At 40.8% G+C, this 18,981-nt stretch overlaps 2 protein-coding genes across 4 annotated transcripts in view; one reads left to right on the top strand and one right to left on the bottom strand.

Moving 5' to 3' along the window:
• Nucleotides 1-7,472, top strand: part of LOC129767689 (uncharacterized) — a 16,725-nt gene extending 9,253 nt beyond the window's left edge. For 2 of the 3 annotated variants that reach the window (XM_055768846.1, XM_055768825.1), the window contains 2 exons: nucleotides 2,968-3,297; nucleotides 6,858-7,472. In XM_055768846.1, coding sequence (XP_055624821.1) covers nucleotides 2,968-3,297; nucleotides 6,858-6,891 — 364 coding nt within the window. In that variant the 3' untranslated portion in view covers nucleotides 6,892-7,472. Of the gene's footprint in view, nucleotides 1-2,967; nucleotides 5,268-6,857 lie in introns of those variants that run through there. The other variant, XM_055768836.1, reaches the window with a different exon arrangement.
• LOC129767698 (ubiquitin carboxyl-terminal hydrolase MINDY-3 homolog) lies at nucleotides 3,168-18,981 on the bottom strand. Its single transcript, XM_055768859.1, has 5 exons — nucleotides 18,156-18,981; nucleotides 8,551-9,024; nucleotides 8,337-8,490; nucleotides 7,978-8,275; nucleotides 3,168-4,755 (listed from the first exon to the last, which is right to left on the bottom strand). The coding sequence occupies exons 1-5, from the start codon at nucleotides 18,504-18,506 to the stop codon at nucleotides 4,449-4,451; spliced, it is 1,584 nt and encodes a 527-aa protein (XP_055624834.1). The 5' UTR covers nucleotides 18,507-18,981; the 3' UTR covers nucleotides 3,168-4,448.

The raw sequence follows: 18,981 nt of genomic DNA, 5'->3' as shown, positions 1-18,981 counted from the left end.
ATTGAGGTCATCGAAATGCATTAATTACATGGTTTAGTCAAGTAAATCTGATACAAATAGTGTGCAAGCATAAGGTTTACAATATTTGAAAGTGTTATAATCCATAGTAGATCTGAATATGTGCCAAATAATCATCTGGTGATTGATTAAAAGTTAGCTCAAATGAGGGGCGCATTGACATCAATAGAAGGTTGATTTTATAATCCTTTAAAACATGCGAATCCGTGAAAATATACTATAAAACTATTGCAAATCATGAAAAAGACAATTTTATTTATATGTTTTGAAACATTCGAATACCTGATTTGACACAAGTGCGCTGAACTAGAGTATTCAAAAACGTGTACAAACCATGATCGTATTTTCGACTGGATAAACCAAAATCATTTACCTTATGTTTAGCATTTAATTACGTTGGATAGTTTCCTTTGGCAAACGGTGTTAGGATATCCATACGGAAGCTTTATTTGGCGATTTGTAATTAACATCACTGCTGCAGGATCGCACTTCATTTTTAATTTTAGGTTATGATTTCTATGGTCATGATTTTGTATGCTGGCTACAATAGAATAACAACTTATCATCAGGCATCAGGGTCCAGCTATACAAAGACTACATCCTTCGCCATTTCAAGGAAGTTAAGAAAAGCTGTGCCATCTAGTTGAACCTTTTGGAAACTCACCCCGGAGCAACTTCCAAAAAGAGTTGGATTTGGCGTAAGCGACGGTAATAATAAATTAATTTCCAGCAAGAAATTCGCGGATATCTGCCAGGTCTTCTCGGCCGAGGTGGCCGGCATTTTCGAAATAACCACATCCTTCAAGCCACTGTTGGTCGTCTCCGATTCAGCGAGTGGCATTGATGCCATCGGTGCGGCCAGGTCCAATCACCCATGGGCACAGGCTGTAAGGAACTATCTATTTTATCCGACACTGAGCTCATGTGAGTTCTAGAACACAACGGCATCGCAAGGAATGAAGTGTCCGACCGATTTGCCGGAGTCGGTCACACCGAACTGTTATTCACTCAGGAGGCGCCGCTTGATGACGTAAAGTTGTGCATCACTAACTCTTTTTCGCACATTTTAGACCAAAAGGATTTTCGCAGAGAGGTCAGTTCCTCAGAAAGTAGGGCTCGATTACCAGGTTCGATGATGTAAAAATTATGAACAATTACTCCTGTCCAGACTCAGGACCGGTCACTGTTCGGTCTTATACGAATTCAACAGAGGACCTTTCCGTCTAATCTGCGACCACTGCCAAATTCGCAACTCCTTCGAACATCTCCTGTGTGGTTGCCCGAAATACGATGATCTGCGAAATCTCTATTGCAGCGCGTTTCTGCTACTACTTCAGAATATAACGTCTTAACAATCGATCAGCCAAAATATCTTTCTTCCTACCGCTCCGCGATGAAGAGGAATATGGACGCATCTCTAACACTTTGAGCCCCGAATTGTTCTTGCTGCTCTTTCCATTCAGCCCGCATCAAGAGCGTTCGCACAATATCAGTGTCGGTTCCAGCTCCCAAAGATATATATTGTATAAATAGAAAATAGTCAGAAATTCGACTAGAAAGTAGTCACATTTTGGAAAGCATCCGAAACAAACCGTATATATTTTTATTTCATTATTTTGTAACTGTCAGTCCCAGTCAGTCAACGCTTTCCTAGCAAAAAGCACAACGTCGGCTCTTAGGGACCAACGCGAAGCTTATTAAGCTTGTTAACAGCACGGATTCCTCTCCACTGGTCCTAAGCCAATGCCCGAGGACATCCTTGCCACCTGGTCCAGCAAGCTATTTTGTTTAGTTATTTTTCGAAATGTGATATGTTTTAATGTGTTTAATTTTCGGGTCGTCTGAAATCTAATTTTTATGTAATCATTTTATGTGAAATGATTTGTTTTTAGCGAAATCTTGCGACAAAGTTCACTGCCTTCCAGGGCTCGGCAGTCATATTCAACTGAGGATAATCAGGGGACCATGAAGAAATTCGCCTACGTATTCAATTGGGAATGAGTTTTGGCTTTTTACAGCAGTCTCTCCGTCAACATGACTCAACAGTCTTAACGCCCGAATGATCTCGCTATCTCGCTCTATTACTCGACTATCTCATTTCATTCTTCCCCGTCAAATGGACTTCATTGCATATTGAAGTGACTCTCCCAAAATGAGTTTGTTTCTCTCTCTCATGTATCACGTATGCATGTATCGATGTTTGTGTTCAACGTGGTTTGACATATACTAGAGGTGAGGTAGATTTTTTTGTATCGTACACGACATTTACTCACACATAAAAATTTGTGAGTTTTGTTGATATGAAACCTTTTTTCTGTATGTTTATTTCATAATATTGATCTTGGAGACGAAGTGAACTAAAATTTTGTTTAGAATTCCTCCCAAATTGCACGTTATTTACTTATATTAACGCGAGGACCTTTATAGCATGCCTGATAACTGTCTAAGTTCGTTGGTTCGAGTCCACGGTGGGTAGACAATGAAGCCGTCCATTAATGGTGTAACTACTTTTTTGCATCAGAAATCAAATTTTCGTTTTACTTTATATGGACGTTAAAATTGGATTGTGTACGCGGGTAACGAGATTCGTGTCAGGGGTAGTAGTAGTATGGATTGAAATCAGGTTGAATGAAGAGGCAGATATGTATTCATTAGTCACGTTAATTAGAATAACTATTTGCCAGAGTAGTTCATCAGTCATATTCGCTCTTAACGCTCGTCAATTTGTTTCTAGTCAATTCAATGCATATTGACGGCAAATGCCGAAGTATTCCTAGTCGAAGCGAAGCTACTAAGAAGAGAGTCGATTTTCATTTTTCATCTTCGAAGATTTCGGGCCCTGCTGCCGTCGATACAAAGGCAAACCAGCCCATAAGGCATAAAGGCATAAAGCCTCGCAAATAAAGAATTTAAAAAAATAACAACATCCGTTGCTATCTCTTCCCACAGGAGTCCACCCATCCGAGGCATATTTAAGATCCCGTCTTCATCCCAGGTGCGTTGTCTAAACCCATTCGACATCTACTCCCAGATCCCGATCCATGATCAGCATTCCATGTACGAGGATAGTTCCTTCATTGTCCAGGAAGACGAGGTCGAAGAATCCGGCGACTCAAGCGAATCGGACGAACTGGAACGTGCTGAAGCAATACTGCGTCAGCGACGACGCGAGAAAAAACGCCAAGGGCAACATGGCAACTCCAATGCAAAGCAGCCCCGCAGGAGAATTATTTCGCTGGATAGCTCCGATAACTCCGACGAGGAACCAGAAGCATTCCGGTAGGAGATACATTTGTTACCAAAATGTTTTTTTTTGTTATACGTTGTAGACTTTGTTTATCAATGTCTTACTTCATGGGGAAGGAAAATGAGATTTATGCGAGAAAGAGAAAAACATGATTATTGCCATATTGTTGTTAAAACAATTCAATCTCTTGGAATAATTATTTCAGTTCGATGACAACCTTTCTCTCTACATCTGTTCCGATGTATGAGTGGGCTTCACTTTATGTGAGAAATGAAATTTCGAAAATTTGAATTTTATGAAAACAAGAGAGAGAAAAACAAGGTGCTTACCATATTGTTGTTGTAACATTTCAACCTCTTGGAAGATTTATTTCAATTCGATGAGTCCTTTTCTTTCCATCTGTTCCGATATATGTATAATCCGAGTCGCAGTTTTTTTCCCTCCAATAAGGTATCTGTTATTTATATATATTTTTTTCCGATCAATCCTCAATAATAATCTTTGATTTCGTCTTCAGAATTTTTCTTTTTTTTCTTTTCTTTTTTCTCGAGTGTTTTGGAATTTTATTCTTTTCGTCTCGAGAGAGAGAGAGAGAGACTAAACTAAACCACATCTAACTGTTGCATCTCGAATCATCCCTTAGTTTGCCTCTAGTTGCACTTTCCAGCTGCTGCGCCTATTGATTCAATCTGATTTGGTTGTTGATTACTAGTTTTATTTGGTTTGTTTGTTTTGTTTTGCTTTTCCGAGGGGTAAGAGAACTGCCTATACTACTATGTGTTGTGTTATAGTGCTCTGCTCTTTCTGTTGTTATTGATTAGCTACTTTATGTATGCCCAGTTGGTTATTGAGATAAGTTTGTGTGATTGGTTTTGCATCAACTGTTTTCTGTCTGCTGTTAGATGTTGTGTGTATTTATACATAACGCTGACATGTGGCGGCGAAATGAAAATTGGATTCCACTATACACAGAAAAATAAAACTAGCAGGATGGGAATGGGTCGTGATTGATTCTGAAGCTAGGCGGTTGTGTTGGATTGTTACAGGTTAAACACGTGCAGACCAGATCCTATTTCGTATTTGGGTTGTTTTCTGAAAATGACCTTCACTGTCGCGCACGTATCTCTTCCGTTGTGTTCTATTTTTACGACGCAAACAACAAAAACCTTGGTATCCTTGTTGGTCAATTCAGCGAGGGCGTTCGCGAATCGTTCCAGTTAACCTCGATGCTAGGCCACTTGGTTTGCAGACAGGTCAGCATCGGATCCGATGGATTGCACATCCGCACGTCGCTCTCCAGCAGAATGGCGTGCCCTTTGCTGTAGCGCACACGATTGTCGCCGTTCGAGTTCGGTATGCCGTTGTAGTGCAGCAGATCGAACGTGTCGGGCATCGATTTCTTCTCCGTCGGGAAGAACTCGTACATGAACTCGTTCAGCAGGATGATGCCGAGGCTCTCGGGGTCCAGCTTCCGGCGCATCAGGTCCACACTGGAAGACACGGAAGAAAGTGTAACTGGTTAGTATTAATTATGCTATATTTTAAGAAGCTGTTGGGAACAACCCGTTGAAAGTAATAGGTACAGACAGAGAACCCTTTCACGCTTTCTCCTGGAGTATAACTCATAACTTTTAGGCCATGAAATGAGAACCCCTGCAGTGGAGTATCTTCTCACGGAATGTAAACAGACTGCAGTCTCGTAAGGTCTTGTAAACTCATACGCTTCAGAATAAAAGGTACGCCTGATTGAGAATCATCTCGGGCAAGCAGTGAGAAAACGGTAAAAGAGAGAATCTCAACTCCCTAATAGTAAAGTCCATAAAATACCTTGGCGACTTCAGCAATGCCCAGTAAGACTACTTTTACTTTTTTCAGTTGATATGATTCATTTAAATAAAAATGGAATAAAGAGGCCATATCAAGAGGCGTAGCATTTAAGTCCTTTGCTTCACTGTATAATTTAGAGCTGATTAAATAGCAGAAGTTTTCAAAAAGTTTATAAGTTTTGTTTCGTTATCGGTTTTCTGGGATAGGATGTCCCAGACGAAGTTATCGTCGATGGTCTTCGTATGCTCTACAATCGATGATTCACAATGAGCTGCACTCCACAGGTGATACAAAATGACAGGTCAGGTCTATCGCACAGATATCGATGCGTTAGTTTTGCGTGTCCTATTCTACAACGAGTAAGAACTCGATGTTTCATTCTATCGGGTCTGTCCTTCCAGCGTTTGATAGAGTTTTACTTCCCGAAGTTTTGGTCTTGCCTAGTTCCAGATGCACTGCCGATGATGATCTAGACGACTTTTTCACGGCCAAAGCTTCTGCTAGTTGAATGAAGGAGTGTTTGCTTCTCCCACTTGCTATAGCGAGAAGTGCACTGGCTGAATCCGAAAAAAATGCCGTAGATTTATCTGCTCTACTAATTCCGTATGATAAGGCTGCCTCTGCTGAGAAAGAAGAGCATACTGATGATAGTTGGCGATAAACAGGGGGTTCGACTCCCGCAACTCCAAATCGAACACGATCATCTGGTGCCGAACCATCAGTGAATATCAGGTTGTGGCTACTGTATTTTCGATTAGCAAGTTCCGGTAGCGATTTCTTTTGCCTGACCTACTCTTTGCCTCGTTCTCCCGGGACCACATCAAGACGACTATCTCCGGGGTGGTGGTGCTCATGAACTTCACTTGTTGCCAGTGTTTGCCAAATGATCCATTCAATGAAAAAATCGCTTTCGTTCGTTCAAATATGATCATACACAAATCATTTCCCCCAGCGGCATTCTTTTGTTGTTATGTGCCGCAAATCACGACACAAAAGTGAACGAGAAAACTCTGCATCGGTTCGTCCTTCATGATACACTGACACGCAAGCAGAACCTTCATATACGCTTTCGGTGCAGAAAGTTTATTTTCTTCTTTGCCTCTAACATATGCATATCGACCTCTCCATGCATCATGAAACAGCAGAATCGTACGGACTACGCAAAGCGAATGATTCATATTCAGCTAATATAGCAGATCCTTATTTTTATGTTTCAGAGAGTGCAAACTATATAATTATTTAGCTCGATAGAGGCTAAGGGAAGGGTAGACAGATCATATTTTCCATTTTTAACGCCGCTATCCCTTGAAATATGTATATTCATATAGACCGCATAGTTTTACTAGCAACACCGCTCTCTTTTCCCATTCGTTGCTCTCCGCAAATGGTGACCGAATGATGACGTAATTTTTCTTGTATCATTTATTGCTTTACACTTGCCTGTGCAGTGGGTTTCGTTATAGTAGAGCGGGACGATATATGCGGTTCAAACTTGTATGCAGGCTTCGAAAATGGTTTGTGATGTTTGATACAGCTCGAAGATGCAATCAACAGTCTTCGTTCCTCTCTTGGTTTAATCATGTAATGTTACACAAGTGATTACTGTCATTCATACTAGTATCTGAATGATACTCTCATATTTGGTTATATGTTCGTGAGAGGTTACTTGCATGACACATTGTGTATCATTCGATTTTGATCGAAATCCAAACACTGCTTGTTGCTCATACTCTTTTCTTTCTACATTTCGTTCAAATTATGCCAGCTTCCGTTCAACCGTCGAGACGTGCACCGATTAAAAATTGCCCTCCGACTTGACGCGCAGCCCGTCACAGCTACCCTCGCGGAATTTCTCTTCCCAACGGAGCACAGATTAGGTAATGCCCTCGCTCATGACGAGCACTCCGTCACAGCTACTCCCGTGGCTACCATCCATTACAACAGCCGTTGCCTGCACGCTGGCCGCCCCCCAACCAAATTCCGCTGTAGCTCGGACATGATGTGTACGATTACGCCGTTCACACTGCATTCCAGGTGTCCTCGTCGCGGCACATTGCCTCCAGGATATTCCCAGCATGAAGGTCAGCCAGCCCTTCACGCCTTGCGGGAATCTGGGACACACAAAAACGACGTACTCCGGAGTTTCGTTCATGTCTATCGACTCGGTCGCAAGCATTTCGACCCGTTCCAGAGATCACCTTCTCACGAGCGAAACGATGTCATCCGCGAAGCCAATTATCTTCACACCTCTAGACAGATTCAGCTTTGGTACGCCGTCGCACAGTGCTCCCTAAAAAATCCTAGACGACATTAAATAGAAAAATGAATGGAAATGCCTTTAAGTTTGGTGTACGGGGGTTTTCGAAGGTGCTGAGTCTCTTTTTGAGCCATTTTGGTCATTGGGTGAAAGGTTTTTCCACCTACAGCTACTCTAAATTGTTGAGTTGTTGAGAGAAATAATAATACTGGAATTATTGATATTGAACGAATAAAAGATAACGATTTATTGTACGCGTGTATCCTTTGAAGAGCAGAAACGGTTATGTCTAGCAAAGAAAATTGCATGAGACGGCACATTGACAGCACGCAACTAAACTGCACTGGCGAGTTTGGCCGAATGAGCAGTTCGTCAATTGTTGCCATCCCAATCCCGCACCGTGTACATTTAACTGAGCGGGTAAGATAATTTTTTTTCGGTTACAACAGCGCCTACATATTAAAAGGGACTAGTAGTAATCCAGACATTCAACTTTTAGTCAATCAATATCTACGTAGTCGAAGCCACGCATATTCCTAGCAATCGCTCGGAGACTATATACAGCGATCTCTCACCTAAAGCCGTTAGTGCTATCATTTCTAATTCACGAATTATACCCAATACTCACTACTCCGGCTCGCTGACCAAGTCCAGCGCACACAGCACGTCCTGCAACAGCGGACTCGGTATGAAATTGCTGCCCTCTGTATCGAACTGCCGAAACACCCGCCGTGCCACCTCACTCGGCGTTTCCGGCGATACCAACCGTTTCTCGTTGCTGAACAGCACCGTGAGGTGCGTCTCGGAGCCCATCACCCACACCGGGTTTTTGGGATTTTTGTAGAAGTATCCAACGGTGCAGTACTGCATCTGTTCCATCAATGTGATGAAACCGATGTCCGACTGCTGTGTGATACCCTTCAATTCTGGAAGGTAAACGTTGTTAAATTGACATTTTCCGCGGAGACAAGCTTCCAGTGAACATACTTAGGCCACCAACGTCCTGTTCGTTGTCCCACACGTAGGGTACGGCACGTCCGGTCAGCATGAGATTTATCAAGGCCTGGCTACCATAACCATAGGTACCATGTATCAATGGTTCTGAGGTGTCAGATACCTCACTCAAAACGTTTTCCACTCCCTGAAAAGAACAATCAAATTTTATTCATATTTTATTTGACCTCAAGATTATCACACATACCTTGGTCACCAGAACCGTATACATCACGAGCAACACGCCGCACTCCTCGGCCAGCACGTGAAAATTACCGGCGTAATACTTTTCCACGTCGTCGATGTGTTCGATCTCGGTGACGGTAAGCCGCTCGTGAAACGCCTCCGGTGTCCATGGTTCGACGCCTTCCATTGCGCCGCCGTCAGCTGGCGAACCGTCGACACCACCCACCGCCGGGGAAGTGTTTTGATTTTCCAAATCCGACGCGTCGACAGTGGCGTCCACTCCCAGCTCAACATTCACACCCGGAGGCGGAAGGTTTTCCAGTGCGTCCACCATCTCCGCATCGCCATCGGTCTCCTCAACAGGGTTCACCGGGGTGGAGCTGCTGGCAGTTTTCCGCGATTCAAGGCTAACGATCCGATACTTTGTGGATTTGCACTTCATCAGAATCTGACAGATGGCCTGGATCAGAAGTGCTTTACATTTATCCGAGGTAAGCTAAAATAAGGAAAAATTTGAATGGATTTTATAAGCGTAGCTCTTGTAGACAATAGCAGGAAAAAATATTTAAAATACTTTGCAACTGTAAGGATATTCCCTGTGTGCCTTTCCATGAGCAGTTCTTTCTACAAATCTCAATGATTTTGTCGTCCTAAACGTCCTGAATCATGTAGAAACATTTATGAATTATGCTACATGTTAAAACCTCAAGATTTGAAACACTATTGATCGATGTACAATGTATGAATGTGCTTCAAGAAAGATATTTGTGGAAAATCTACACTTTTAAAATTTGTTCCATTTCAGTGGATCGAAAGCATTACGGAGCCACATGACCATGTTTGTTGGTTCAAACATTTATTTCTCCAGGAAATAATGAAACAAGTTTTGAAAACGAAGGTTTATTCTATTTAGCAACTATCACGTGTATTTCATTGAATTTCATTCAGTTTGCATGTATACAAAAAATTAATGGATGTATGCAATTTTACGTTACTTAAAGCAAGAACAGAGAATATCCGTGCAGTTATGTATCCACGAGTGGCATATATAACATTGGTTCCATCCTTCGCCGCCCCGTAGAGGAACTCAAATGCAGCAAGAAGATGCCAGACATGACTGACATGAAGACATGACTTAATTTTGAAGACATTTGACTTACTGTGAAGACATTATGAAATATGGTAATGAAGCGACCCTAATTCCTCCATATATGTATATAGAGACGCTTGGAGAATGCTTCGCTCCATTTTTTCATATTTCATTGAAGCACACTTGCGCTTTGTCGTCAAGATCCAAAAGTGCATCACCCTTTGTCGAAAATCGAAAACTTCTCTAATTACATTATGTTGTTACCGAGTCTACATTTTTTTACGTACATCAATTTTGTTATTTTTGTGCGAGTGAAACAAATCTCAAGTTTCCATTCGGTTCGTGGCAGTTCAACACACACGGGACATTTTTTGATTACTCGGCGCATAATTATTTATCGGCAGATATAGCGGGGTAACTCCAAGCGCCTCCCCAGAAATTCGAAGGTAGAAGAATTAGTTTGTAGAATTAATTTCGGAAAAATAGAAGAGTCGAGAGTTGCACGCTAACAGGATTGGTCGAGTTTTAGTTGTATGAAAGAAAGCCAAGACCGTTCAGGCAACGCTACAAGTGGTGACAGCGGTGGGATGCTGTCCAAGTGGGGACAGCAGCCCACCCATCGTGGTGTTTACAAAGTGTTGATTTCCTTGAAGGTAATCTGGGAATCGAACAGAATCCCTAGTTGAGAAAATGTGCGTGGACAGAGATTGTAGTGAAAGAAGAAGAAAATCGAAAAAATATGAATCAGCATAATGCGGTAATCTGGGAATCGAACAGAATCCCTAGTTGAGAAAATGTGCGTGGACAGAGATATTGTGAAAGAAGAAAAAAATCGAAAAAAATATGAATCAGCATAATGCGGTACAAGAAGTGACGTTCGAAAATGAACATATCGTAGTGAAAAAAAATGTGGGAAGTTATTAGTATAGTTGAGCCAAGTAAAACCATCCCCCTGTGGTAGTGATCTCCAAAGAAGAAAATTCCTGTAATGAAACGATTGTTTCGGATCGATCGAACAATAAGGATATGTTGTCGAGCATATACAGCAAAGTGAAAAGCATGTTGAAGAAAAATGATTCCCGCACGGAGTCGGTTGGAGAAGTTCATTTGGTTGAGTCATCGTTGTCTGCTGAGAAGTTTGATTCACGATTCATGTTTTCGCTGGACTGTGGTCCCGAGATGTCTATCTACATCGGATCAAATGTGATTAACTATCCGTTGGTCAAAGGAGGAAGACAGGAACAAACGTCAGTTCTCGGAGGAGCAAATGTGAGTCGGAGTGACAGTAATCTCACTGCGATACGGATCTAACAAGGTGACAATCTAGAGGAGCAATAATTTCGGTAATACTAGAGCTATATGATATTCCATCAACTTTCCCATAAAGCATTAAAGTTAAAAAAATTATCAAAATAAAATTAAAAGCCAATTAATTCATCAAGGGAAATAATCGTATTAGATGCGAGGCAGTTATTTTTGTGTCAATATTTAGACGATTGTCATATTTGGAAAATATTCAAAGTTAAAAAAGTTAAAAGCGTTCCATGATCTTTTATTATGTACTGAAAATCCAACACTAAAATAAATAGAATAGCAACCATGTGTGGAAACCAGATAATGAATTCTAGTAAATTATGTAAAACAAATAATGTGAGACCGATTTAAACCTTGCAAATCGTTGGTTCAAAGTGTAAAAAAACAGATGTAATATATGAAAAATTTATATAAAAGCTAGACTACTATAAACGAAAAAACAATTGTTGGCGACTGCAAACTATTTCATTGTAACAAATTAGGACAGCAGTGAGAAAGTGAAAAGGACCAATTATTTTTTTTCCTCTCAAAACAACCAAATTTTAAAAAAGTGAAAAGAAAAAGCTTTTTCCTAATCAATTCAAATCAACTGTTGGAAGTATAATCAATTTTTAAATAAATTAGGAGATTTTTAGAATAAGAGCGATAAAATGTGTGTGAAAGGAAACTATGCACCTAGAAGAAAGTTGTACGATCTAATTTTTCTAATGCTTCAAGAATGTAATACACAGACTGAATTAATTTAGCAGAGAAATTTGAACCCGGCATCAAAATATGAATCAAAGAAGGGATAATTATTATTTAACAATATTCCGTCAATTCTGGGAAGACTGCTTATTCTGTTTAGAAAGACACAATCATATATCCCGTACTTTAATTGTATGGACAGGGAAAAATGGGGAAATGTACTTATCGATAATTTGAATAGGTGTGATTCTAAACTTTACATACACACTTTGAAGTGGGATTTTAACAAAATGTAAAATGTTGAGGCATATTTGTCTACAGCCAATTTATAACAAAAATGTGTCCATCAATCGCAATAATAGCTTTTGAATGTACCGAAGGGCTGGAAAACCAGGAATGAATTCCTGTAAGGACATGTATGCCCCAATACTTACTTAACAGTTCATGAGTAACTGAAATGTGGGATTATCGAGAATAAAAATGTAAACAAAGTAGCGCTATAAAAGCGAAGAAGAATCATGGGAGATGAATTTACCTCCAACAATAAAGATTGAAATGAAGAAAACTAAATATTGAAGAAGATGAAAGATTAAAGATTAAAAGAATATGAAAGATTAAAGAATTAATGAGAGGGAGATATATTCAGCAAGAATGATGAAAATAAACATATTGCACCAAGAAATTTTTAAATGAAGCTGTACAAGCTCATCAACAATGATCGATAAGACTTTCGGGGTAGCTTTAAGGAGATATGACCATTTTTGTTTCCATTTAGAATTGGGGAATTACAGAGTTGAGGGAGTATGTTTTATTTTAATTACAACCGAAAAAAAATCATTTAAGTTCCTATGACTGAAAAGAAAAAAATCAAAAATCAAATACATTTATCTAATTATTACATTATTGTATAATCTGCTTGCAATAACCTCTTCAAGATTATTACAAGCTCTGTAAGTAAGGGGGGATGAAGCGACCCTAATTCCTCCATATATGTATATAGAGACGCTTGGAGAATGCTTCGCTCCAATTTTTCATATTTCATTGAAGCACACTTGCGCTTTGTCGTCAAGATCCAAAAGTGCATCACCCTTTGTCGAAAATCGAAAACTTCTCTAATTACATTATGTTGTTACCGAGTCTACATTTTTTTTACGTACATCAATTTTGTTATTTTTGTGCGAGTGAAACAAATCTCAAGTTTCCATTCGGTTCGTGGCAGTTCAACACACACGGGACATTTTTTGATTACTCGGCGCATAATTATTTATCGGCAGATATAGCGGGGTAACTTGGTGGTGCTCCCGTGGCCGAGTGGTTAGCGTCATAACTAACATGCCGGGTGTTCGGGTTCGATTCCCGTTCTGGTCGGGGGAATTTTTCGTCAAAGAAATTTCCTCCGACTTGCACTGTGATCACGCGTATTCTAGAGCTTGCCACTCAGAATGCATTCAAGGCGTGTTATTTGGCATAGAAATCTCAACTAAGTACTAATAAAAATGACGCAAGTAATACTACGTTGAGACGGCGAAGTTCCTCTAGGAACGTTAGTGCCATTGAAGAAGAAGAAGCGGGGTAACTCCAAGCGCCTCCCCAGAAATTCGAAGGTAGAAGAATTAGTTTGTAGAATTAATTTCGGAAAAATAGAAGAGTCGAGAGTTGCACGCTAACAGGATTGGTCGAGTTTTAGTTGTATGAAAGGAAGCCAAGACCGTTCAGGCAACGCTACAGTAAGACATTACAGTATGATAGCATATGTGAATTTTTGAAAAGTATTATTTCCATAAAATTTTAACTATTAGCCGTAAATATCGTCAAAAGCAATAGGACTTTTGTCTTAGTGTCATTCGTTTGTTTTTTTATAAAATTCGCTAGTTTACTTTAGTTCTTAGTAATCAACGGAGGGCAATTTTTTTTAGATAACTGTAAATCTCGATGTGCCATGGAATTATAAGACATTTAGCATATTTTTTTTTTGAAAACTCCAATATCCGGTGATTTTTCGAATTTTGAAAAACTCAAATTTTAACGTCTGCAACACTAATAAATAAAGTAAGCTTCATACATAAAAAATGAGCTAATATTTTGCAAAGGGTATATTATCGTGCAAATCAACATTTCGCAGCAAGTTCAGAATGAAAAATCAAGATAACTATTTTCACTGCGTTCCGTCTTGTGTTCTGAAAAAATAGTCACAGAGTGTCAATTTTTGACATTTTTTTTTTTGAGATGACAGTAGATCTGGACGTTTCATAAAATTTAAAATATTTGCCATCAAAAAATGTTTTTCGAAAACCCCGATTTCGATCATTGATATCTGAATATCCATGGATATCTTGCTTCACGGACAGATCAAAATGCTGTAATGCATCAAATTGATGTAGTCAGGAAAACAAACACGGTTGGGAATATACGAAGAAGGATCAACCTGCATGGAGATGAATTCATGATATGAACTCATGAATCCAGAGTGAAAATTTAACTAAAATCAGCTGCTCAAAATTTCCGATCACCAATGGGTTCATGACCTTACACCGGATGAGGAACCGAAGAGATAATAAATTGAAGCGATCTTTTAGTGGGAGTACGCCTGCCAAAACCTCGAGACCTATGGTATGCGTTGAGGGCATACATCCCAACGCAATACGGAGACAAAGATACTGAATTCGCTCAAGTTTAATGAGGTCTGTTTTGGCAGCTGATTGAAAACAGAAACTGCTATACTCCATCACTGAGAGAATAGTTGTTCGATACAACATTATGAGATCTTCTGGATGGGCTCCCCACCAGGTGCCGGTAATTGTACGGAGAAAATTTATTTTTTGTTGGCATTTTTCACTCAGATACCTAATATGGGCCTCCAAGTACATTTGGAGTCGAACCAAACCCCAAGATACTTGAATGACATAGCATGAGTGATCGGTTTACCTAAAAGTTGAAGCTTTGGTTCAACTATGGTGGTTTTTTCTAGGTCTATGCTTCCTAGAAAAAAACAAAAAACAAAAAAAAACAAAAAGTTGAAAAATTGTTCAAAGTATCTTGTATGGGTTCTTGCAGGTCGGATTCGTTTGATCTCACGACAGACACCACTCCATCATCTGCAATTTTGTGTAAGGCAATTGTCGATGTCGCTTACATAGAAGTTGTACAAAAGGGGGCTTAAACATGAGCCCTGGGGGAGTCCCATGTAGGAGATCCGACTTACTGTCGAATCCCCATGAGAAAAATTCAAATGTTTCTCACAAAGCAAGTTATATAACATATTATTCAATAAAGGGCGGCAGACCCCGAGTATGGAGTTTGTCTGACAGGATCTCTGTTGAAACTGAATCAAAGGCCCCCTTTATGTCCAAGAATACTGAAGCCTTTTTTTTCGGCGTAAGCCATTTGAATTTCTGAAGAAAGCAACGCAAGACAATCATTCGTCCAACTCATGAATATAACAATTGCGGAATATATTCTTTTGTCACATTTATTGAAATAAACTTCAAAAAACACTGCTCAAAATTAGGTTGTTAACACACATGATTTTTTGAAGAATTTGAAGACATTTTTTCGTAGTATTTGAAGACATTTGAAAATATCACCTGACATCCCTGAATGCAACATAGGGTGCCATGTGGGAGATTTTCCACTTGCGACGAAATCCACTTGCGTAAATTTGTTTACTTCATCGCACCCTTTGGTTTTGACAGCTGGTTGTCTACATCTGACACAAGCATAATTTTAGTTTAGTCAACTTTTCACGCGTATTGACGTGTTTTTGACGTTGAGGAAGCTTCCGGAAAATGGGTGGAAAGCAAATCTCAACACAGGTTCGAAATTTGATTGTGCGTGACTTCCAACGTAAGGAGTCTCAACGAAACATCGCTGAGAAGTATGGGGTAAGCCGTGTCATTCAGAAGCATCAGATGCTCGGCAACGTGGCCGATCGACTGGGAAAAGAACCGAAACGTAAGACTAATGCTAGAACGGACACGCTAATCATCCGGGAAGTAAAGAAAAACCCACCAACGACCGTTTAGACGATTGAACAAAGGTTGGATCTGCACTTTTTCAATCGAACTTTTCGACAATGCTTGTTGGAACGGGACCTGAAAAAAGCGACCTATGGTCAGCAACATCAACAAAAAAAACGACTCCAGTTTGCGAGGGTTCTCGTCAACACGTTCTGGTAGCTGCATTAAAAAAATGGACAAACATTGCTGGTTTTTCATGGGTTTCCCTTTACACGCGCCGACGAAACTACCCATGCAACATCAATCATAGTAACCCATCAGTCAGCAGAAAAAAATTGACAGCTCTATCAATTGAACTCGAAAACTGCGAAAACAGTGAAGCTACTCCGTTCTGAAGTGTGTGCGCGGACATCGTGCGGCACTTTGTGGACACCGGATACGCCCGTTTCGGCATCTACAACATCTTGGCACTATTGGACAACAATCAGAACATCGAAAGAAAGCCCGGTTCCGGACGGCCGACGACCGTGAACGACAAGATGCTACAAAAAAAAAAAAAAAGGATGCGCCTACATCGATGCGTGCGCTTGGCCGGGAGGTCGGTGCAACCTGCCAAACGGTGAAAAAGTACCTGGCGAACATGGACATACATGTCAGGAAGCGGAAGTCCCGTTCACTGGTCTCGGAGCTGCAGGGAATGACGCAACGTCAGCGGCTGAATAAAATGGTCAAGCCGATTTTCCCGGCGAATCGCGGTGGTAGTGATGGACGACGAGATCTATCTCACCCTGGATGGCAACGACTAGCAGGGCACTTCGTATTTTATTTCCCCCACGAAGGAAGTGAGCTCCGAAGTGAAGTTTATTTGACATACCAAGTTCCCCTAGAAAGTGCTGATGTGATTGACAATCAGCGAGAAGGGAATGTCAAAGCCGCTCTTCTTTAGGCTTTGCGTCGTTCATCAAGAAATACCATAAGGGCGAAGACGCTGTATTCTGGCCGGATCTGGCGGCCAGCGGCTGAATATCAATGTGGTACCCAAGTCGACGAACCCGCCCAACGTTCCCCAGGTGCGTCCCATCGAGAATTTCTGGACAAACCTGATGCGTAATATCTGCTCCAACCGAGATAAGCGGGAAATAATTAGGACAACTTCGAATACCTCAAAATCGCTTATGTAAATGAAGCAATATTTGAATTAAAATATTTCTCGGGTGAAAATTCGTCAAGTCTTGGTAAAAAGTGCTCACGTAAAGGAGGCTTAAAATGTTAAAGCTCCTAATCTCACACCGGAAAACGTCCGAGTTTCTCCAAAGCTCACATGAACCGACAGTGGGACATTGTATGTTATGACAAAGAATTTTTCTAAAAGAATACATTTTGCTATATACCATAACGAAAAGTTCTTCAATGTATAGGTAATCTTCACTGATAAAAAAAGTTCAATTTGGATGGTCCAGATGATTTCAACGGTATGATTTACGGAAGGATGAACAGTATTTTTCAACCAGGAATCTCGGTAGAGGCTCGTGCATGGTTTGGACGGGATTCTGTGCAACCTCAAAATAGCTTTCACATCATTCAAGGATTGTTCTGGAAGCCTCCCTCCCACTGTTTTTGCGTACACATCACGTACACATCGTCACACATTCCAGCAAAACAATGCTACTTTATATCAGTAAGGAAACTAAGCAATGGATTAAGGTTGAAAAACTTGATTTTTTGGACTGGCCTGTTTGCTCTTCAGACTTGAATCCTGTTGAAAATCTTAGGGGGATCCTTGGGCACAGAATCTACACTGGGGAAAAACGATACACCACGACTGAAGAGCTCAACGTCGCAAATTCGGAAACATGGAAAACTATCAAGAAATCCGTTAAGCAGAATTTGGTAAATAGTATGCCAACACGAATTTTCCAGGTTATTATTTGGTAAATAGTATGCCAACACGAATTTTGCAGGTTATTAGCCGTAATGGCAAGGTTGCCAATTATTGACATGTAAATCAGCCGATCGTTTTAAATTTTTCATTGATAATACTTATGAATTTTGAAATGGTCTCATAGAAACTGGACAGCTGAAATTATCATATCTAAGCACAATTTTTACTTTAAGCAAAAATATATTTTCGTGATAATTGTTGGAAAATAAGTGTGATTGGTTCAATAACAAGCCCGAACGAATGATGGTCCTTTTTGCCACACCAGGTCGTATAGCCCCAATCTACCCTACTATTTCATACGAGACAATCAATGTTTTGAAGATCAAACGACTTTTAGTTCCTTTTTCACTGCACTAAACTAGAAATTCCAAACCAAACAATTTGCGATACATATCTATTTAAACTTATTTATATAGAAATGATCAGCGCCGGTATTTACTTCTCATTATGCAAATTACCAAGCGCTATGTACAAACGAAAATGGCTCTTCGACAGGCACTGCGAATGGATAATTCACGTACGAATGACCTAAATATCTGTCAAAACTCTACCTCCATGACACACCGCACACGAAAGCCACAGGAAATGGCAACGCATCTCATCTTTCATGCTAGCCGATCCATATTATTCACACTTACATCACTGTAGCTATGGCCGGGTGTTTCCATCAGCAGGATTTTCAGCAGGTATGCCTGCACCGGTGCGATTACACAACAGGGTCCACCGTCTCGCTGCACCAGCGCGGATGGTTCGCAATCGCTAAACTCAAAGCCCTGCGACCACCGGTGAAAAATCTCCTGCCGGATGGAAGAGCCCCACAGCAGCTGGCAGATTTCACGCAATTCATTCACACCCTGCTGTTGTTGCTCTTGCTGATGCGGCTGCTGCTGTTGTCGTTGTTGCTGCTGCAGCTGGCCGGATGTTCCGGCCGTTTCCCCCGGCTGTGGCTGTTCGCCCTGCGTTTGACCCTGCAGCGAGTGCTCGCCCATCCTTGATCCTGTGCGAATGGCCTTTGGAATCCAACCCTTTGAAAAGCCAAAGGTCAGCGCAACGCAGAAACAGAGGAGAAAAAATCCCACACACAAAATTCCCGACACTTTTGCGGACCAACAATCGGTGGTAACCTCAGGAGTAAAAAATATTGACCGTTCCGACCTCGAGTCACTATAGACACCGTTCTTCGTTACAATTCTAGCAGAAATACACTTCTTAACGAACGCGCCTCCTACGGCAATCAGCCAAAAATGCAAGCTTCGTCTGCGGAAGGAAAATTCGATTTTTCCTGCCAGATTTCGTTGCACACCGCGGTACACTTCCTTCCCACTTCGCGCACTTCTTGGCTTTACTATCCTTTTTATGCAATCTACTGATGAAACGAGCTAGCCATGTATACACAAGATTCAATTTTGAAAAAAATGTCCATCTGTGTCGAATGATGACAGCACAGCGACCGAACTGAAAAAT

Source organism: Toxorhynchites rutilus, chromosome 1 (genome assembly GCF_029784135.1).
Source record: "Toxorhynchites rutilus septentrionalis strain SRP chromosome 1, ASM2978413v1, whole genome shotgun sequence".
Classification (NCBI taxonomy): Eukaryota; Metazoa; Arthropoda; class Insecta; order Diptera; family Culicidae; genus Toxorhynchites; species Toxorhynchites rutilus.
This window is presented reverse-complemented; position numbering and strand designations above follow the sequence as displayed.